Source organism: Apiospora aurea (assembly GCF_038362705.1).
Source record: "Apiospora aurea strain CBS 24483 chromosome Unknown utg000007l_segment0_segment0, whole genome shotgun sequence".
NCBI lineage: Eukaryota > Fungi > Ascomycota > Sordariomycetes > Amphisphaeriales > Apiosporaceae > Apiospora > Apiospora aurea.
Genome location: NW_027117394.1, coordinates 2,726,453 through 2,747,820, shown reverse-complemented (window position 1 = coordinate 2,747,820; position 21,368 = coordinate 2,726,453). Strand labels below are relative to the sequence as shown.

The 21,368-nt window shown below is 54.3% G+C and overlaps 8 protein-coding genes across 8 annotated transcripts; 4 read left to right on the top strand and 4 right to left on the bottom strand.

The window, feature by feature from the left end:
- Positions 1 to 1,028: 1,028 nt before the first annotated feature.
- On the bottom strand, positions 1,029 to 2,567 carry PG986_011100 (casein kinase I; the record flags this gene model as incomplete). Its single annotated transcript, XM_066847322.1, has 4 exons — positions 1,029 to 2,030; positions 2,099 to 2,247; positions 2,304 to 2,373; positions 2,439 to 2,567. 4 exons carry the CDS (start codon positions 2,565 to 2,567, stop codon positions 1,029 to 1,031), a joined length of 1,350 nt encoding a protein of 449 aa, XP_066696813.1.
- Positions 2,568 to 7,382: 4,815 nt separating this feature from the next.
- On the bottom strand, positions 7,383 to 8,503 carry PG986_011099 (uncharacterized protein; the record flags this gene model as incomplete). The annotated part of the gene is made up of 3 exons (XM_066847321.1): positions 7,383 to 7,954; positions 8,001 to 8,405; positions 8,464 to 8,503. 3 exons carry the CDS (start codon positions 8,501 to 8,503, stop codon positions 7,383 to 7,385), a joined length of 1,017 nt encoding a protein of 338 aa, XP_066696812.1.
- A 2,077-nt stretch (positions 8,504 to 10,580) lies between these two features.
- PG986_011098 (uncharacterized protein) lies at positions 10,581 to 11,905 on the top strand (the record flags this gene model as incomplete). Its single annotated transcript, XM_066847320.1, has 3 exons — positions 10,581 to 11,324; positions 11,434 to 11,651; positions 11,758 to 11,905. 3 exons carry the CDS (start codon positions 10,581 to 10,583, stop codon positions 11,903 to 11,905), a joined length of 1,110 nt encoding a protein of 369 aa, XP_066696811.1.
- Positions 11,906 to 12,146: 241 nt separating this feature from the next.
- PG986_011097 (NADPH-dependent d-xylose reductase) lies at positions 12,147 to 13,304 on the bottom strand (the record flags this gene model as incomplete). The annotated part of the gene is made up of 3 exons (XM_066847319.1): positions 12,147 to 12,946; positions 13,011 to 13,077; positions 13,143 to 13,304. The coding sequence occupies 3 exons, from the start codon at positions 13,302 to 13,304 to the stop codon at positions 12,147 to 12,149; spliced, it is 1,029 nt and encodes a 342-aa protein (XP_066696810.1).
- A 211-nt stretch (positions 13,305 to 13,515) lies between these two features.
- On the top strand, positions 13,516 to 14,736 carry PG986_011096 (uncharacterized protein; the record flags this gene model as incomplete). Its single annotated transcript, XM_066847318.1, has 2 exons — positions 13,516 to 13,527; positions 13,990 to 14,736. 2 exons carry the CDS (start codon positions 13,516 to 13,518, stop codon positions 14,734 to 14,736), a joined length of 759 nt encoding a protein of 252 aa, XP_066696809.1.
- A 227-nt stretch (positions 14,737 to 14,963) lies between these two features.
- PG986_011095 (uncharacterized protein) lies at positions 14,964 to 16,856 on the bottom strand (the record flags this gene model as incomplete). Its single annotated transcript, XM_066847317.1, has 4 exons — positions 14,964 to 15,232; positions 15,296 to 16,249; positions 16,329 to 16,594; positions 16,678 to 16,856. The coding sequence occupies 4 exons, from the start codon at positions 16,854 to 16,856 to the stop codon at positions 14,964 to 14,966; spliced, it is 1,668 nt and encodes a 555-aa protein (XP_066696808.1).
- A 705-nt stretch (positions 16,857 to 17,561) lies between these two features.
- On the top strand, positions 17,562 to 18,730 carry PG986_011094 (uncharacterized protein; the record flags this gene model as incomplete). The annotated part of the gene is made up of 3 exons (XM_066847316.1): positions 17,562 to 17,924; positions 17,980 to 18,421; positions 18,498 to 18,730. 3 exons carry the CDS (start codon positions 17,562 to 17,564, stop codon positions 18,728 to 18,730), a joined length of 1,038 nt encoding a protein of 345 aa, XP_066696807.1.
- A 1,722-nt stretch (positions 18,731 to 20,452) lies between these two features.
- Positions 20,453 to 21,351, top strand: PG986_011093 (uncharacterized protein; the record flags this gene model as incomplete). Its single annotated transcript, XM_066847315.1, has 2 exons — positions 20,453 to 20,614; positions 20,659 to 21,351. The coding sequence occupies 2 exons, from the start codon at positions 20,453 to 20,455 to the stop codon at positions 21,349 to 21,351; spliced, it is 855 nt and encodes a 284-aa protein (XP_066696806.1).
- Between the last annotated feature and the right edge of the window lie 17 nt (positions 21,352 to 21,368).

The following is a 21,368-nucleotide window of genomic DNA, read 5'->3' as shown; positions in this document are numbered from 1 at the left end:
GATATGGACAAGAACAGCAGGTGGTTTTCAGGTTTTTGGTTCCCGGTGTATTCCTTTTCTACAACACAAAACTCAATGTCCCGTGACCCTTTGTTCCTATATGCCAGATCTACTACACCCTCAACTGCCTCTCTCCTCTTTCCGCCCCTCCTCCTCAACTGCCTTCCCCTGTCGCCGAAACAGTAGCTCCTCTGGTGTATGGCCGGCAATTAACGCCAACTTAATTATAGACGGGATGCAATTCGTGAGGCAGGGACCATCGAAATTCGACGATTATATGTGTGAGAGAACCCTGATGCCTGTCAAATGCTGAAGAATTCCACCGGCGCCATGCGCTTGCTGTGTGTCGCTTTACTGAATTAACACGCCCCTCCTCAAAACTGCGTCTACTCCGGTCCGTAAACGAAAAAACGAGGGTCGTGAATGATGCTGATAAAATAGAGAGGAAAATTTTGTTGGTTCGTTTCCCAGACTCCGCCAAGTGTTCCTGTGCCAGGAACGATGAACTCCATAGATGGGCCCTGCATTTTTACGTAATGATAAAAGCCGGTTCCAAATCTTGGTAGTAGAGCTGACCTGTCGAGGTTATATCCACGAACAACTGCACGACGGTGCTACTGCCCGAAGCTGTTACACGCCGGCAACACTTCGAGTCAGGACAACATCGAGACAGGCATGGCGGTGATGCCAGGGGCCACTGAATAAAATGCCGAGTGTATCGCGCGCTGTCTAAGAATAACAAGTGTTCGTGAGCAGGCTTCTGCGGGCATAACGTGCAAATGCCAATTAAAGCCGCCTATATGTCGTAGCTGCGTGAGGCAGGTTGTACCAAACGTTGATGTTGAGAACGGGATGCAGCCCAAAAGAGTATTACAAAGGTGTAGTGTGTTGAAACATCGGACAGGATGTCAGCCATCCAATGCTCATTCGGAGTCTATACGGAATCGCAGATTTGAATGGGCCAGGAACGTTTAGCCTACCGAGATATTAGTACACGCGCCTCTCAACATTTCGGAATTGCCAGGGTTTTACTTACCACAGCAAAGCACCTTCATGAACTTCTGGAAACCAGTAGGTTGAGGCTGGGTAGGTTGACCGTTGCTGGGCATGGCCTGTGCCCCTCCACTGATGTTCGTTTGAGGAGCCGACATTCTCGGTGGCAGATTTTGGCTGCTATTTTGAAACTGTGCTTGCGTTGAGCCAGTCGGCGTAGCCATATCACGAAGTCCCCCCACCCCGCTGGTTCGTTGTGGGTTAAGCGCGCCTGGGGCGTTTGGCCGGCGCTTGTCCGTCGCCTTCGCTGGGGACGGAGGTGGGGGCTGCGCGGCGTTTAAACGCTCGATGGTCAAGCCAGGGTTGCTGAGCCCCTTTCGAGAGTTGCCGTGGAGCTCCATTTGGGAAGGGCCCGGCCTCTGGTTTGGGTTGTGGTAACCACTGGGCTTGTTGTGCATGCCATCCCAGCCCTTGCCGGAGTCCTTGCTGACCTTCATCCAGTCGTACTCGCCATCCTCAACCTCGCCCGTGTTCTTCAAAGCCTGGGTGAACAGGTCGCGCAGGTAGTCGTAGTCGGGGGTATCCTCGAATCCAAGATTCCGCACATACGTGAGGTATTTGCTGAACTCCTCAGGGAATCCTTCGCACAGGTCCTTGATCGGCGTGGTCTGCTTCTTCTCGCCGATCTTCTCGTACTTTTGTTTGTTGGTCGCGGCCTTGAGGCCTTGCCACGGTAGTCCACCGCGGAGGAAGTACATGAAAACGTGACCCAGTGCCTCGAGATCGTCACGGCGAGACTGCTCACGACCCAGATGTGTGTTAATACTCATGTATCTGGCAGTTCCCGACAGCGACTTTCGCTCGCGGTAGGGGATGTGTTGCTTCGTTTTGGGATCGCGGTACTGCTTCGCCATTCCAAAATCCACAACATGGATGACATTGGCTGCCTTGGTTCCGGGGCGTCCGATCAGGAAGTTGTCTGGCTTGATGTCACGGTAAATGAGGTTCTTCTCGTGAATCGTTTGTACGCGGGAAAGCTAAACATTGGGATGGTTATTAGATCAGATTGCACAATCGGTGGGGGTTAATTCATGTGGTGGCGTACCATTTGCTTAGCCACCATAACAACCGTCTTGATAGTGAACCTCCGGTTGCAGTGGTCGAAGAGATCTTCCAGCGAAGGACCCAGCAAATCTATGACCAGGATGTTGTGAAGACCTTCTTGACCAAAGTAGTAGACATTAGGGATGCCGGCTGGTTGAGGTTAGCGAGGTTTGCTACAGGTCATCGAATGATCGGCCAAAACTTACGACAACCGACTAGGATCTTGTATGTCCGATATTCATCTCGTAATTGCGGTGCGTCGCTCTTACGGGGTTCCTAAACAAAGACAGTCAGTATACTAGACGCGTGACAGACAATACGATTGCTACGCGAGCACGCACAAACTTGATGGCGACTTGCTGATTGTTCAGCAAGTTGGTGCCCTCGAAGATGACACCGAAGGAGCCCTCTCCTATTTTCTTGCCCACTCGGTAGTGGACACCGACAACGTTTGACGACGACGAGGCCATTTTCGTGGAGGTCGAGGACTTTGAAGTGATCGCTTCCGAAATGAAAATCGAGCCCAGGTGGGAAGGCCGACGTGGGTGCGGATCGTTGGGTCGAGGCGGTCGATCGATAGTCAATAGGACGGACGGGACAGGCCTATTGTATTTGCCAACGAGCTGAAGGAGGTTGGTTTCCTTCCTTTTTGGGGGGCACTTCCTTCTCTCGAAACCTCACAAAGAGAATAGGAGTATCGAAGATACTCGGACACTCTAAGCCGACGCGTAGCTCATCCCCGAGTATCTGTTGTTGATGAGGATATTGACACAAGGACTCAAAAACGGGGAGGGAAGAGGGAAGGGGGAAGGACGGTTGGTGGAATGCCCAAAGGGACGACGAGATGGGTTTGGACAGGCTCTGTCGGATCCTGGGATGTTGCGAGTAATTGGCAGGACTGGGCAACTGGGCAGGGTGGAATTGAAAAGGGAAGGAAGGCGAGCGAGCAGCGTGAGAGCCTTAGGTTTGGGGGAGAAATGACAAGAGAAAGAAAGGCGGAATGCAGCGACGCCAGTGGGCAGTGGGCGGCGGGCAGTGGGCAGGGCAGGACAGGACAGGCGAGGCAGGACGGACAGGCCAGGCTCAGGACAGGCCAGGGTGACAGGGTGAGACTGCGCGACTGGAGCAGCAAAGGAATCGGCCGGTTTAGTCCAGTTAGGTGGAAGAGTTAAGGGGGGGGCTAAGGCACCGCCCAGCAAAGAACGCTAGGACGGGCCTGTGGAACCAGAAAAAAGAGAGCGCGGCCAGAAAGGAGCCCCAGCAGGCCAAGCATCCAGAATTGGGGTTGCGTTGCACAGAGCAGCCGGAGCCACAAAAATGGAGAGAGTCAGCTCCTGATTGAGCTCGCTAATCCCAGCAGAGTAGCAGCCAGCAGCAACCTCCTAACAAAAAAACTGACGAGGCCCTCGAATTGAAGCAATGCAAAACCCGGGAGCGGCTAGTCTCCCTTTTTCTTCCTGGCTGCTGCCTCGATGCCTCGACTCCTCGAGGCGTTCATATGTCTTGTCGGCAATCGATGCTATACAACGGGTAGTGAAGTAACGTGATGATGGAGGCAGTGTGGCAAAAGCATCCAGCGCAGCAGCAGGCAGGCATGTGGTTTGTTGTTCGCGATGGCCAACAGTCCATCGTGATTGGCGAGCACCTTGATTAACCCGCCGACCGTGTGACTTCATAGCTACCCTTCCTCTACAATCTACTGGGCGAGGGACTATCGCAAGCTGAATCTAGAAAGGCCATCATTGATGGAGACATGGATCAAATGGATGCATCGACGGGCCCTCGGTCGCCTGGTGTGCCCTACCTCCTTACAGGAGCTGCGCCTGAAGTCTCAGAGCCTGTCCTTCCATCGGATGCCCGAAGTTGTGGAAAAGGCAGGGCGACTCCGAGAGTCAGTGCAGGTGGGCATAGTCAGGGTGCCCTTACCAAGGCATTGGGTGGATGCTGACAGGCTGGTGTTGTCGCATTGTGTATTATGAAGGTGTGTTGTGTAGGTATTTATTTACCTGCTGCTGTTTTTTTATGTACGAGTACCCCCTTCATTTCTATCGCATAGTGCTGATCTGATTTGTACCTTGCAGCATGCCCAGCACCGACTAGTCCTAGGCTCGACCACCACTGCGCCCCCAGTTCAAAGATCACGACTCGCAAGCTCACGGCGGCACGGATGCCGGTCTTCCCATCGAGCGGGACAAGCATCTGCCATTTCAGGTTCAATAATATAAAATGCACACTGGCCCCAGCGCGTTGACGAATCTCAACAGAATGGATTATTTCAATTCTTATGGGCCGGGGTACTGCTGATGAGAAGAATAAAATGTCCAATAGCATTCCTTCGTTGTACCCTATGCGACGAGGGATAAGTCGAGCCGGAACCTTCAACGTCCCTCGTGCAACAAAGGTTTGGTCAACCATCAGTCAATGCATGCAACATTGGTTTTCTTTCTTTTTTTCCCCTGCCAGCCGCATTTACTTTTTCGTCTGCGTTTCACCTTCCCATCCACCCGAGTCCGGCCTTCCAGGCTTTTGGAAAGATTCTAAAGGCGCGTATTGGCCGATCTCAAGTCAGGTAGGTACGGCCTCGTATGTCCGTCTCCCGCTTGCCTGACACTCAGGTGTCGAGAGGTAACATCGGAGCTTATTCGTGGAAGGCGTGGAGGTACCGAACACTGCGACACGAGCACCGACTACGCGAATCGTTGGTGACCAAGTGTTGACACTAACTGGGTGAAACGAACGCCGAATAATCGACGGTCATTACCTCGCTACCCAACATCTATCGAGATACTTGCACATCCACCACCTGTTCTTCCGGCCGCAAGTACTCTGGTTCGAAATTCCAATCTGGGAGTCGCGCAAACCTCAGGTACTAGCGACGTAGTGCGATGGGGCTGGCATGGGTATTTTCATAGGCAATGTCCGAACTACCCCAGGAGAAACGGACCGGAATATCCATTGATGAACAGCTATCGATATGTGTGATCCCGCTTCTTTTCTTCGTCGTCATCCGAGTCAGCATCGCAAGCGTCCGCCTGCATCGCTGTTTGCCTGGCGCCTCCAGCCCCGAAATCCTGTTCCCAGATTCTTTGTCTCCATGCTCGCCGTCCAACACCAGCAGCGATCAGCCGGTTGTCTGGCGTACTAGTAGACTTGGCCTGGAGGACGGACTAACTAGCTGCTGGCCGGGGTGGTATCCTGGGGTGTCCGTTATTGGCCCATAGTTGCGTCAATAGGTCCTGCCGAACCCCCTGCATCTGCTGAGGTTGTATCCAGTATCTCTCACATCGAATGGCCTTTGGGGGACACAGAAGGGGGGCGACCCCTAGGCACATTCCATTCTTGGCCCAGTCGATTGGACAAGGGGGCCGAATCTCCTTGTTCTGGCCAAAAGCCCTCCCGCACCACAATGCGATACGACGCTACTAACATATGAGGTACATGCCAAATCCAATTATCCAGGAACAAGAAGAATCTCATCTCACATGGATATCGTGCTTAGGTATTACTAACAACCCTAATCGTTGCATCAGGTCTCTCGTCTGCCGAGAAAGGGTCCGTCTGTCGCGTATGACAGATCACCACATCTTGGATCTGGCCGGTCGCCTGTCGCGAAATAAATGTCGGTCAACCGGCTGCACCCGTGCTTGCTTGTCCGTCCTTGGTACCGTGCCATCTCACCGACAAAACAAGCACCAGAGACGGCAAGCAAAGTTGTTATGCACGCCCAGCCGTTGCCCTCGACCTCGGCCCTTGTGGGGTTGTTCTGCAACCTGTAAACCAACTGTCGCGTTTAGCTAGCTTGGTCACTTGTTTTTGTTAGTTCTTCAGGACTGATCGATCTAGCAATTCAGGTTCTACTTGCACCTGTGATTCGACCGGCTTGCTCCGCAACATCTTCCTTCGCGACTAATCTAGCGCTCGGTCTCCCCTCCAGCCTCCTGATACCGCTTGATCAACCTTTTGCCGCTGCGGCTCGGCTATACTGACCACATACCACCACCCACCTGCCTGTTGAGGTTCAACACGGGTCGGGGGTTTTGCATGCGTCGCGACGTATTTGCCCTCGACACCTGTGCATGCATGCCATTCACGGCTTTGGCCAAATCGCATAAGCGCGTTCCATTGTATATATTTCATCGCTCCACTGCAGTGCTTGGGTACGGTACGGATGGCAAGCCACTAACCCGACTTTCACCGTCTCGAGCTTCTCTGCTCGAGGAGAGCCGCACGGCAGATGTCGGTTGGGATACCCGATCTACGAAGCTGTCATGTGGGGTTCTCTTGAGCCGGGCGACTTGTCATTCATGTTTACGACAAAACCTCAGGTCGCCAATCCCTGGTATCGGCCAGCAAATAATTCCGAGTAAGGCCATTTGACATGCTATACCTTGCCCTGCCTGCCAAGACTGCATACCAAGGGTCTGGAGCTTGGGGACGTCCCGATAAGAATGTTTCACGCTACAGTCTGGCATGATCCCGCATCACAGTATAGTTTACTCACCAAACAGCCTGCAAAGCTTGGCGATCCTTCCGCGGCACTTTCTAGCCCGTCACGTACCCGCGTTTCATTGTCCGTTGGAGGCAGCCCGGTGGTGGAAATGGCTAGGACATTCACTACCCCGGCAATGCGATGGATTGATACTGGTGTGACGCAAATCTCCGATCCGGCGGGTGTTCCGAACATCGTGCTAGATCTGCCTTAGTCCGGCAGCGCTCGCTCTGCAACGCCGAGGATGGCGACTCATGTTGTATGTCCATCGGGTTGATGGCCGGGGTATTGCATTTCCATTAAGAGCTTCCAATATTGAGACACTCACCAGGGTCCCAGCTCCGGCGACGAAACGGCAACCATTGCTGAACCGGTGTTGTTCAAATGCATACACCAGCGGTGTCTAAGATCAAGACCCCCAGCTCCTCTGCTCCGGATTCCCAGCAGCGTAGTGAGCTGCTGACAAGTGGTCTCACCAATTACCAATGGCTGCTACTAACCACCACAATAACAACGGTACAGTTACCAGCTGGCTAAGCCAAGTGGCCAACACGGCTCATCCCGCTATTACAAGCCGGGTCGGTCTCAGAAACCCGAACTCACGTAATAGTGACCAGTGGTCGTCTTCTTCGAGTACAGTGGTTTTTTAGGCTCTCATTCTGAATTGGGAGGTAAGCACGCAAGATGTTGCGTACGACGATGCCAGCAGCCACTGAACCCTCTATCTGAACGCAAGCCTCACGTCTATGGAATGCATGAATACTGATGACCATCTATGGGGGACCTCCCAATGACATTATCCCATTTTGCTTATTTCCTGGCGTCTTGCAGCCTGTGATCTCCTCATTTCTTCATCATCAGTTAATGCAGATTTGCTAAAATGCCTCTGCAATCCCTCTTCGCCATCTTCATGAACAGCATGTCCTTGACCGATGCTGCTCAGACTGTCCCGCAAAAGGAGCTCATAGAGAGCCGTGGCGCAAAACGTCGCAGGAATGTTCACGAGGATGGCGATGGGGCTGTAATTCATGAATGTGAAAGCCTCCCGGCCGAAAAAGATGGCGCACACCATCCTGGTGCCCAGATCTCTTGCCATGTTTGCGGCAATGGTGATGTCGGCAAACCCCCAGATCATGGCCGCGTAGCCCAGGCCAATCATGAGCGGCACGGTGGAGGGGTTGACAAAGGGGTTGGCGGGGTCGATGCATGCCCAGATGATCAGCCCGATGAAGAAATCGACGAAGAACTCCGTCATGACGACGAACCCGAGGTTGGTCTGGTCTGGGTGCGGGAATGAGCTCAGGATGGCGGCAGGCGATGCGTTGCCGACCAGTGGTTGGCCTTGGGCGATGAACGCCGCCGTGATGGCTTGTATTTGCGGCCAATACATGCCCATCATGACGAGCCCGGCCACGAAAGCCCCCCATCAATTGGGAGAAGATGTAGTACGGCACCTTCTTCCATGGGAAGCCCTGCCAGAAGGCGAAGCAGAGAGTTATGGCGGGGTTGAAGTGGCCGCCCGAGGTCGGGGCGCAGGTGATGATGGCGAAGGCGATACCGACAGCGTAGGCGCACCCGACTTGGAACAGGCCTCCGAAGGGAGCCACGCCCAGGGGGTTTGCGGCATTCAACATGAAGCTGGCGGTCGCGGCGACGCCCGGGAAGACGTATAGGAAGACGCCGATCGCTTCGGCCAGACACTCGCGCAGCCAGCGTGGTCGTCTCCTCTCGAAGTCGAGCTTTCGCTGCGATACTGGCTTGTGGGCTCTGACGGAACGTGCCGCATGTTGCTGTAAGGCCTCGGTCGTCCCAAGTTCTACTGCTGGGGGTTAGTGATGATTCCAAGCTTGAGTGGCTCCGTTCGGGTCCGGACTTACAGTCTTGAGAAGCTGCATGGTCAAATGGTCCAGAACGCATATTTGCGGCGCCTTGGTACCCAGTAAAGGTACGAAAATGCGGTCGGGCGGTCGGGCGGTCGGGCAGGTGTTGTTGTTATGGAGCTTTATTCGATGCTCGCGACGACAATCGTAAAAGACTACTCGTTACGGTCGAAGCAGACTTGGAAACATGCCAGGTTACACAGTATTCTGGTCTGCGTGGCCTTTATATCACCGACGATCGCTGTCCCAACGCCATATTCCAGCTTACCTACTTAGGATGCCTGATGCCGGTTCAGGGCGGGTCAACAACGCAACGTGGGCGGGACATGCAGTACGGGTGTACATGCGAGTGCACCTGTGAGGCCGTATCACACGGGCATAAAATCCTTATTGGGTCTCAAAAGATGCGTAGATCTCAACTTTTGGAGAGGACCGGGATTTCACTTGCGGCTTTATAGAGGGGTGCCAAGTTCGCCTCGTAAGACAAGTATCGAGATCAAACTTCCCATCTGTGCGAGACTGGCCGGGAAGCACTGGATTCGCATCAGCCCCCTATGGGCAACTACAACACTGCTGCTTATCTCATATATCGCAGGAAGAGCCGAGAATCAACAAGAGCGGGCAGGGGATACGTCGAAAAGAAGTTCCTTCTCTCTCTGCAGACTCATCATCTTCCAAGGCCAGGATGTTTACAGCCTCCAAGACCGCAACGGCCAGTGGCGCAGCGGCACGGCGCGAACCCGTCGGCGGGCAAGGGGACACGCATACGACGAAAGAAATATGCATAATTTCTTTTTACAGTTACACAGCAGAGCACTATGGCCATCCAAGGCCGGGAGAAGAAGAAAAGGGAGGTGCTCTAAGACTGCATGCAATCCATTGTAAGAGCTGATCTCAAAATGTCTCTCATCTGCGGGACCAGCAGTCGTGTGAACGGGTGGCTGTTATTTAAATTATTCTTCTCTTTCATTCCTTTTGAGTTTCTTTTACTTTCCATACCTTATCAGCTTGCATGCGTCCAAGACACATAACCTTGAGTCTGTCTGTGACGTGGGCCAATTAGTAGAACTGGGTTTCGAAAGAGCGAGTTGATTAGGGCTGCGGCTGGTACCAATGGCCGATCCAGCACGACTCTAGAGTTTACCATTTCACTTCCTGCAAGGCTTGTAGGGCGCTTGAGAACCAGTCATATCTGCCCATGCGTTAGAAGCGGTTTTGCTAAATCGGCTCCGGCTTCTACGAACTATATTTCTACCGGGTGCGTCGGATTGAGAAGGGGAAACCAGAAAAGTCGCTTGGCGTCAATACTAAATACGGCCTGAGTACTCTGTATCATGCTCCGCGCTCGCCGCCCTGCTATGCTCGTCGGTTCAGGAGCGAGCGACGAGCCCGCCTTCCCTTTAGATAACACAATGAGCAGGCCATAGTCGTATATTGAGTAGGTTTCGACGATATCCCGCTCGGTAACTAACGCACATGGAGTCGCGGCGTGGTAAAGCGGCTGTCGAGTCTGTCTGGGCTGGGCTGTGATGTCAAGCTAGCCCATACCCGAAAGGATCACCGTCTGGAGTCCGTCTAGCTCGGGCGCCGCATGAGTGAGAGAGAGAGATATATATAGGGAGATAGAGAGAGAGCTAAGCGCGAACCGTTAGGGTTTTCGTGTCGGGATGCTCCTGCTACAATCGAACGACGATCAACATGAGCTGGTTCCTTAACGTGCTCTGGCGAGGTCTTGGCAGCTGAACGCGCCGATCCGCACGTGAGTGGCTTGCCTCCCGAGCTGGTGGAGAACCATTCCAATCAAGAGCACTTATGGAAGAGCGAGTCTGCCTTGTTGACGTTGACCTCATTCATGTATGCATGGCTCGTGTGTCATGCATCGCGTTGGTTGGTTTGAATGGTAGAAACTTGCGCATTGGACTAGTTGGGCCACGGCATTGTAGAAGACTGCCTGCAAATGGCTTCCCACGTTTCACGAGACTGTAACAACTTGGAGAAACGACTCGATTGAGCGTTAGAGAACCTGAGTGGGCTGATAGAACCTCGATCCCAGGCAATTGGCTATCTGTGTCCAGGGAAAACGCTTGGGACAGTATCAACCCTGATTTGTCACAATGGATGATGACGGGAAAGGAGACGGCACACCATACAATTTCGAACTGGAGCCATGGAAGGCGAAGCCACATGAGCCAAACGCCGCGGCCTTTCGCCTGACCGCACTACCCATGGAGCTCCAGCTCGAGGTCATTGACCACGTCGACCTGCGCGGCCTGGTTGCGCTCCGCCGCACCTACCGGCTCTTCCGCTTCTCAGTGATCACGCGGGGCTACCTCCTGCGCCGCTTCACAAGCATTGACAGCGGCAACGGCGGTGTCACCCGCATACCCGCCATGGACACGCGGCTCAAATACTGCTGCTCGCAGTGCCTGATCATGCCGGGCGCGGACCTCCTGCTTCTCGAGGCGGAAGTTGGCTACAGGGCCGACGGCGAACAGTCGTCGTCACCCCATCCTCTCGAAGGTGTAGTAATCGGAGGAGGTGAGCAACATCGCAGCAGCAACGATTATGGATGGAAAACCCTCTGCCACCGCTGCTGGCGGCCGCGCCTCCGCCATGACGGCCCGAAGCCGATCGACTTGAACAGTCGCTGGGAAGTGCCGACCTGCATCCTGTGCGGCTGGCCGTGCCCAGCGTGTTACCAGCGGCCGCGGGTGCACCCGGCCTGTCGCGCGCGTCGGAGGTGGCTCAAGGCGGCCTGGTTTCTGCTGGGGCTCGTGCAGTTCGTGTTCGGGTGTTTCGGCGCCGTCGCTTCCTGGAGCGTCTACCGAGACGACCCGAGGAGCTTGGTTCCAGCTTCGGTGAGTGCTCCTTGGTTATATCGAGGATGGGGAGGAGGCTTTCTGTCCGTCGTCTCATGAGTGCTTGTGCTGACTTACTGCTTGCTACCTTTTTTTGCTGAAATCGTAGATAAATTTTGGCCTTCTGTTGATCTCCGGAATAAACGTGGCTTGGGAACTCGGATTCAAGACGACAAGGTACAAGTGGCCGCTCGCGCTCGAATTTGCCCAGGCCGTCATCTGGCTGCCGCCCATGATTGCCAACGCCCAGTACCCGAAATGCGACCCGGATACTCACTTTTGCGACTCTTTTCTCCAGGCGTCCCTGGTGGTCTACATTGTCAACTTGTGAGTTTCCCCTATTTGATGGCGGAGTTCACCTCGCTCACAAATAGAGCTCTCTACCAAGGTTACGTGCCAGAAGATGAAGAGACTGATCGTCGTGGGTTTCCAGCATATTTCGAGTTCTCAACACTGTGGGCTATGCGATGCTCGCTTGCAATTACGACTTTAGGAATCTGTTTTTACCAGACTTGCCAAAGGGTAAGAAAATCATGTATGCTTTTGTTGCTTGCTGGGTGTGGTGGGCAGTAGTTCCTTGAGCGAAGGAGACGGCCTCGACGCAGTCAGTAATGGAGTGGAAGTAGGGAGCGAATGATTTTTTCTTCTGATATTTGATCATATCTCAGACCGACTTGAAGCGTTACTTTGAGGTCTCCCTTTCTAGTTCCTAAACATGCACGCATCCTATGCGACTAGAGTCCATCCTGAGTTACAGACTGCCAGGCCGCACCTATCCGGATATTATCGTGAGCTGTCACCACCAATATCATGATCATCGCCCTAAAGCTCGGCATTGTCACCATCAAAGTCCGACGGGTCATCCAGGTCCGCGAACAGTTTGACGCCCCAGCTCTTGCTGGGGTCGTTCATCCGCACCTTCTTATCCCGCTTGGCAATGGCCTTCATCTCCTCCTTGGAGAACTCAACCTCCAGCGCGCCGCGGTTCTCATCAATGTGCTTCTCGCTCTCGCTCTTGGGGATGACGACAGTGCCGCGCTGCACGCCCCAAGCCAGAACCGCCTGAGCTACAGTCGCGTTCTTGGACTCCGCCAACTCGGTCCAGAATGGGTCCTTGAAGATGGGTCCGACGAGGCTGCCCTTCTTGTCGCGGTACGTCGGGTTCGTATTGGCGAGCGGCGAGTACGCGATGACCTTGACGCCGATCTCGCGGTGCCAGTCCACAAAGTCCTGCTGCTGCAGGTACGGGTGCGTCTCGAACTCGTGCGCGTAGGGGCAGACCTCGCACACGTCGAGGATGGCCTGGACGTCGGCTTGCGCGAAGTTGCTGACGCCGATGTGGCGCGTGTAGTTCTTGCGCACCAGGTCCTCCATGGTCCGCCACGTGTCCACGACGGAGGTCCCCTCGTCCAGGCGCGTGCCCTCGCCGGGTACGAACGCGACGGGCCAGTGCATCAGGTACAGGTCCAGGTAGCCGACGCCCAGGTCCGCGATGGACTTCTGGATGGCGGCTTCGGCTTCGGCTTGGCGGTGGTCTGAGTTCCATAGCTTGGAGGTCACCCAGATCTTGGAGCGGTCTATGCCGGACGCCTTAATGCCTTTGCCCGTCTGGTCTTCGTTTTCTGCGAGGGATGTCAATTGCCATGTCTTGTTAAAATATCAAAGTCGCCTTGTGGGTGGACTTACTATATATGAGAGCTGCATCGATGTGGTCGTAGCCATTGTCCAATGCGTATTCGACAGCATGGGCAACCTGTCATACTCATACCACATTAGCTCAGTTCTGTTGGATTGGTAAAGTAGTGAAGGATGTTTTACCTCGTCACGGTCAGAGAGCCAAGTACCCAACCCAAGCTGGGGAATATCCCCCTTTCTCAGACTGAAGAACTTGATGGTGGCGTAGTCATGTTCCGTTCGAAGTAACACGACGAGTGTTACCGCTACGATAGCAGCGACCGCCAATGCTTTTCCAAATGCCATCTCGTATCAAGTAGTTTTCAACACAAGATTTGAAGAGATTTGAGAAATGAGTTCGGTCTATTTGCCGCGGGTTAACAATAAGTTATCAATTGTTTGAGCTGCAAACAGTTGAGATGATCCCCGCACTGCGTCATCGATGTCGTGATTAGGATATCATCCTGGATTTGGTGCAACACAGCTGCAGATAAAAAACAAGGGGTTACAAACGCTAATGTTCAACGTTGTTGGTGGGGGAGGGAAAAGATGCAGGGCTTGGCGCCTTACAACTCCGGAGCCTGTCAATAGTAACCTCATGAGAATGTGTTGGTCAACTCTAAGTCGGTATTGTCTAATTCGAGCCTTGTGTACAGGTAGAGAGGTAGGCGTAGGCAAGGAAAAGAGAAATGTGCCACAGGCGGAATTAAAATCGGTTGGGGAACAGATACCACTACTAATCAACTTGTATCATATGCAGCAGACCTGCATGAGCAACTCAACCAGGATCTTAAATCTGATGCTCAGCAGGAAATAGTGACATCTGTACTTTCCAAAGGAATACGATTGAAAAGAGCATCTTTTAGACGCCAAACACTAAACTATTTACAGTTATTTTCTCTCCATCCCCTCGAGTCTATCCCACCATCCCATCAGCATTACCCATGCCCGCCCCTGATCCCCCGGCGCCCCATCGGGCATCCCCGAACAGCCGCACCACGCCGCCCCTCCCAACGTCCCGACCAAGGACTTCTTCGACACCAAAGGCCTCGACTACGAGACCACCTACGGCCACAACGCCGGCCTCCTGAAAGCCGTCGACAAGTTCGCCGCCCGCCTGCGCCCCGGCTGCCGCGTCCTGGACCTGGGCTGCGGCACCGGCCGGCCCGTCGCCCACACCCTGGCGGCCCGGGGCTTCCGCGTGCACGGCGTCGACTTCTCCGAGACCATGGTCGGTCTAAGCCGCGCCGCGGTGCCGAGCCCGAACGGCGTCTTCGAGTGTGCGCACTTACTAGACTGGGCTTCTCCTCCTCCTGCGTCTCCGGAGGCGGCGCAACAGTTCGGCGGCATCGTCGCCACCTCGAGCTTCTACGAGCTCGCGCGCGAGCAGATGGAGGCCCTGGTATCGCGGTGGCGGGATTGGCTAGAGCCCGGCGGTTCGGCGCTGCTGATGATGGTCGCCGCCGAGGACGTTCCCGGGACGCGAGACGAGATGTATGACCCGGACGGGCGGTTCGCGCGGGGGATTCCGTTCCGGTTTATGGGAGACGACTGTTTTCTGTACTTGTTCACGCGGGCCGGATGGCGGGCGCTGCTGGAGGTAAAGGGCGGGTTGGTCGTGCGGGAGCAGTGGGTTGAGGCGTTCGTGCCGCCGCGGGAGGCTGACTGCGATGGCGAGACGAACTCTTTCCTCATCGCGGAGAAGGTTGTGGATGGAGGGTTGAACTATTTGTCATGATCACTGATGCTCATCTCTTCAACCCCGAAAAAGTTGGACGTTCTTATGTGATGAGTTCACCAAGCATCCTGTCTTCTTACACACGAGTTCTTATCTAGATACGTCTCTGATCATGTGAGAATATCATGGCTGGATATGGAAGTCTTGTGGTGGTTTATGTCTACCATTTAAGCCAATAGCTAGTCTTATGAGATGAGGTCAAACCAAGCCATTCTATTTGATCTAGGCTACAGGCAAGATTTTACACATTTCTCCCCCTGATCTGGGACCCGCCCAGATGCCTCTAGATCGCTCTCCCTGTCTGCACTACCAATCATTTCCGCGTGCAACTCAAGCATAAACGGAGAAGTGCCGCGCTGGCGCTCTTGTGGGAAAACGGTATACAGCGAGGCGTATATGACCAGTGACGCAGTGAAACCGTAGATGTAGGATATCTGATATAGGTGATCCCAGCCATCACTGGAGGAAACGACTTGGATAGCGCGCACAAAGCCAGCTATTCATATCCATCAGCAATGATTCATGCAAACAGGAAATGAGTTACACATCAACAACTTACGCAACAATGGGCCAGTGCCCAGAGCCCAGGCTATGAATGCACGAAAGTTGAATCCGCAGGTGTACCAATACGCGCTCCTGCTGTCGCCGAGATACAAGTCTCCGATATGATACGCTCCTCTTCGCACGAGGAAGTAGTCACTCACGACAATACCTGTCATGGGACTGATGAACACACTCCAGCCGCTGAGGACGGTGATAAAGGTGCCAGGGTTGGTCACGTAGTTCCAAGGTAGAATGACGATCGCGATGACCGTCAGGATGTAACAGCCCCGGCGAATGTTGATCCATTTGGGGCACAGAGCTGCCATGTCCATCCCCGTGCTAATTCCATTAAGCATCTGGCACAATGCCAGTTGATCCGTTAGGAAGCCCAAGCCCGCGAAGAACGTCCCGGCTCGGGCGACGGGCGATAAGGAATGGTCCTGGATGGTCAGCAGTAACTCCAGCGGGTTCCAGATGTACTCCCCGTATATCGTGGCCGCGGCGCTTGTGATTATGATTCCGCAGACCGCCGTGACGACGATGAAGATCGGCGCCGTCACGGCCTGTCCGAACAGAGCGGAGTTCGGGTGTCGCGCATAGCGAGTCCAATCAGACTGACCGAGGCAGCCCGAGGCTTGCGCACCAAGAAACGACTGCAGCCCGTAAACGGCGTTCCAGCTCAGCGCGGACCCGGAGAGGGTGGATGGTGTGCTCATGAGTGCGCCGGCCCCGCCAGCCGTATGCACCGACCAGCCCAACATGCCAAATAGGGTGGCCGTTATCATGACGAACGTGATGCGAAAGGGCAACTGGAGCTTCTCAGGGGGTATCATGGGTAGAGGCAGAAACACGACAATGAAGACGAAGAACGAAACCAAGGAAGCCGTGTCTGTACTCGCCGTCGCTGGCAGGGTGTTTCGTAAGGCGACGAACGGAACCCCTATAATGGCGCGTAGTATTATCTTGACAGCTACAATTGATGGGGTTAGCGACTGCCCAGAAATGCCCAAAGGAGGTGAGAGAGCATAGGGAAACTTCATGGTTGTTACCTTGCCCTCCCCAGTAGGCTTGAATGCCCATCCAGACACATGCCGTCATGATGCGGTTCAATACAGGCCAGAAACCTCCGCGCATGCCCCATGATGCCCGAGACAGCACCGTGAACCCAAGGTATAAGTGACTTCCCGGCCAGCCGGCGAGCACGGCGACCAATGCCGCAATCAGAGCCACGCCGACCACGCAACCTATCGCCTGCGTTGCGCTAAGGCCGAGTGAGAGCAAAGAAGCCCCAGCCGTCCATGCAGAGGTGTTGATACTGGATAGGGCGGACCGGCTAGTTAGCGCTCTAATCCTACTGCATTTCGTCCGGGCAGGGAAAGGGGCCGGAGCAAGGCTCACCCGCAAATGACCCAGTAACCTGCGAAACCTTGCCAAGTCCACGTTCTCCGGTCCTCGGGGATCGGGATTAGATCTCGGTTACACCAGAAGGTGTTTTTGTAATTGGCGTCCTTGTCGACTGGGCATTCCAATTTCTTTGCCCATCTTGACATCCTGCTCTGGATCTTAGGTTGCTCCATTTTCGTTCATGCCAATAGGCTGAAATTTTACGGGGTAATAAATAGGCTCGCTTGAGATTAAGAGATTTTGACTATGTCTGTGTTGCTCGTGTAGTCGCCGGTTGAACAGGTAGTTTGGCGCCCTTAGAGTTCAACGACACGGATGTAGTCCATGTCGATCATATCTATGCCACTGGTAGACTGATGGGTATCTCGTTACTTGAGGCGCAACGACACAGCGTAGCGAGATGGTGCCTGATATAAGGACGTCGGATAGGGCCAATTGTCACGCTTAAGCATATACATGGTGCTCGCTTTGGAACTGGTTTCGGTATAGGCCCGATGGATTTGGTTATCTGATAATGATAGGGGAGTGCTTACTGCATCTCGTCAGCAGCGTGCAGGTAGCCCGTCCTGGGCGATGCTGATCAGATACTTGCAGATTGATAAGGCATACCCGGGTGGGAGCTCCGGATTGAGGAAGCTGGTATCGGAACTTGTGCGGGGTGCCTGGGTGCCTGGGTGCCTGGGTGCCTGATCGATCGGGTTGCACTTGCATCCTCAACTTAGGTTAAGTATTAGTCGCGCCTGCTAAATGGGATTTGTAACACGCCTAAACCTTGCCTACTTTCTTCATCATCTGTTCACATCAATGACTATCTAAATTCCGCTGATACATACTGAACAATCTGTCGAAGCTTGAAGAGGTTCGCTAGCGCAATTATCATGGCCGACGCTGCCAATTCTCCTGCGATACCCATCGTTGATTTCCAGAACTGGATCAATGGGTCGATCGCCGAGAGGAGGCAGATCGCCAAGGAACTGACCGAAGCATGTCGCCGAGTTGGCTTCGTTTATATCGTGAACCACGGAGTTCCCGATAGCCTCTTGCAGCAGTCGTTTGACTGGTCTAAGAGACTCTTTGATTTGCCACAAGAGAAGAAGATGCTCGCGCCTCACCCGCCCGGTCCTTACGTCCACCGAGGGTACTCGTGGCCCGGACTGGAGAAGGTTTCGCAGTATATACACAAAGAAGGAGACGATGCTGGTGCTGCCGATGCCGAATTGCGAAAGGTGACCGACTGTAAGGTGAGTAGCTCCCCTTTTCTTAATTCGAATATGAACTTGATGCTCACGCTATTAGCAGGAGAGCTATGAGATCGGTAGCGAAGAGCTCCAATCACAACCTAACGTGTGGTTACCCGATGAGGTGCTGCCCGGTTTTCGCGACTTCATGACTGCCTTCTACTGGAAGTGTTTCGAAGCCAGCAAGGACTTGCTGAGCGCACTGGCCCTGGGGATAGGGTTAGACGACGACCAATTCTTTGTGCCGTATCACAATGGTCATGGTAACCAACTGCGTCTTCTGCATTACCCGCCTGTCGAGACCGAGAAGTTGTCCAGTAAGGCAGTCGCGCGAATGCCGGCGCACTCAGACTGGGGTACCATCACTCTCCTGTTCCAGGACGAATGCGGGGGGCTGCAAGTTGAGCACCCAAACAACCCAGGGACCTTCATGGACGCCACCCCGGTCAAGAATGCCCTGGTGATGAATGTTGGCGATTTGCTGATGCGTTGGAGTAATGGTAAGGCTGAACAAAACATGTGGTGACTGCGTTTACTACCCCTGAGTGACCACACTAATGCATGAATATCCTGCAGATTACTTGAAGTCAACACTCCATCGTGTCACGGTGCCCCCGATGGATAGCTCTCGAGCAGGAACCATGCCGCAGATGACGCGGGCGAGATACTCGATCCCATACTTTGTTAGCCCAAACCCGGATGCAGTCATCGAATGCATCCCGCAATGCGCGGGCCCCGGAAACCCGCCCAAGTATGAACCAGTGAAGCAAGATGATTATCGACGAATGCGTGCAAAACTACAGTACTAGGAGGCATGCGACGATTCTAGTGTTGGCATCTGCTAGGGTCTCATGGTGCATAGTAGCTACGCCATGCATTGAATACATTACCTACCAGGCAAAGACCTGGACCGGACACATCCAGATGCACTGGCACATCTAGTTACTAATAACTGCAGCAGCTCAGGACCGCGCCAGCAGAGCCTATTGGCGAACTTGGTTGCTGCGCGCGCGTAAAACATAGGGGTCAGTAAAACCCTACCCGGGGGTTTTCGTAGGCTACAGTTCGAACCCTGACGGGGGCTCTCGCAACGCAGGCTGAGCTTTTTGCCGTCCCTTCTTTCATTTACTTTCCTTCCAGTTACTCAGCCGATCAGTTGTGCTATCTGTCTAGCATATGTGATGGGACGAGGACATTGGGCTTGCCCATGGCCGTACGGAAACAACAAGGCAGCGTTCACATGGGATTACAGTCGACCTCAACCTCGACCGCCATCGACACAGGCTGCTGATTTGCGACTTGTCAGATGGCGGTTGCTATGACTGAGGACGCAAGGGCCTTTTTGGAGTGACGATGACTCCCTTGGATTTTGGTTCCCGATACTTTGGAGGAGCGTGGATGAAGAGCGCCGCCGGTGTACCATAATGGCAACCACATACGATAGGGTCCGGCGCCGAGTCATAATATCGTAACTGTCGACATCCTTACAACACATTGAATTCATTGCTCTCCGCGCCAACCTGTTACTTTGCTACATCGATTTCCTCCTTTGGGATAAACGGCGCAGTCAAGCTACCTATCTACGGCACAGCCCCGCACACGCCGCATTCTTTCTCGGATCTGCAAATCGTGGCTGCGTGGAGTGCTAGTAGTATTCCCATGTTCAGATGGAGCACAAGAACCAAAACGCGTTGCTTACTACACTTTTTGGTGTATGTTAGTCCTCCAACCCGCCGTAGTACCTAGTACCCCCTTAAGTGCGAAATACCGCTTAAATAATGGGACCGGCGCTTGGTCCAATTAGGATATCAGAGGTGTCTTCGGATTTTGGGAGTTCACGCCGTCGAGGACTTCAGCTTCTGTTGTTACATCCGCAGGCAATCATATGTATCAGAACTTCTCCGCTCTCTGCGCACTCAAAGAGATAGGTGCTAATGCAACGCCAGACTACAACAACGGCTACGGACGGGAAGGAAGACAACGGACGACAAGTTTGGCGACCTGGATCTGGATCCGCCTGGTTCCCACCAGCGACCCGGATATTGTCGCCGAGAGGGCCCCGCTAACCTCCAAGTCGGGCAACAACACTTGTCAATCTTCATGTTTTGTGAGGGTCGATTGCGAGCTTTAATAATAGTGATCGCAGAATTGGGTTCGTCTGCTCGCCAGTATGTTGTCATGGGACATGCCTAGACAACTGCATAGCCACTACTAGAATGGATGAACAAGAAGACATGCAGTCAGTTCGTTGGTTAGTCAGGCTGTAACACATGTAAGCGAATATGCAAGATGTATTGAATGTTCACGGGGCTGAATCTGGCATGTACGGTACTACTTATATAAGAAGCTGTATTCGTTTCTGCCTGGCATGAAGCAAGCAATTGAAACCAAACCACTTCGCCATCCACCTTCCACTTTGTCTAAAATTTCAAGATAAAGCGGACAACGACATTGGGCTTGATATACTGCAACCCCATACAAACTTGACATCCGCAACGCCCACCTACCACCATCGACTGACCCGAATGGCCATGGCAACCACCCTCCAAGACCAAAAGACCCCCATGGCGACGGCCACAGCGGCCGCAGCCGACGACGCACCCCCACCCCCATACACCGAAGCCCAAAGCGCCGCCCTCTCCGCCGCCGTCGCCAAAGCCGAGGCCGGCCGTCCTCTCAGCCCCTCCTCGGGGGTGCCCGCGACTCCCTCGAGAGCACCTACACCACCGACCCCCAGTCCCCCTTCCTCGCCGGCGGCGCCGGCCCCGACGACCGCCTCCGCAAGTACAACATGTACTACACCACCTCGCGCCTCTCGACCATGCTGCACCGCGGCAAGCGCCAGGACACGCCCGCCGAGTTCTACATGCAAAGCGACGTCCTCGCGATGCCGGGCAAGCCGCAGCTGCTGTTGCGGCGGACACCGTCGCAGGAGCCGCAGGAGCAGCAGCAGCAGAAGAAGAAGAAGAATTCGGACAAGGACGGGCCGGTCCTGGCGTGGGGCCGCATGCAGATGTTCCCGTGGCGCCACTGCGTCATCGGGCTGGGGGACCCCAAGACCACCACCACCAAAGAAGGCGCCGACGGCGGCAGCGGCATCAAGCTGCACCGCGACATGGCCTGGATGCACTGCAGCGACTGGCGCTTCAGCACGGCGGTCGGCTCCAGCGACGGCAAAGCGGTCGAGTACATCTGGCGCAAGGACATGGCCATGGTCGGCGCGACCGTCTACAAGTGCGTGGCCGCCGGCGACGAGAGCACGGTCTACGCGCGGCTCCTCAGCGGCGGAGCGATGAACGGCAGGAAGGGCGGCGAGATCATGGTCCGCGAGGGCCTCGCGGGCGGGCTCGAGGAGCTGATGCTCGTGGGCGGACAGACCATTTGGGCGTGGGAGGCGTTGGACTACCAGAGCGTGCTGCAGGGCTACTAGGGTTAGTAAAAATCCGG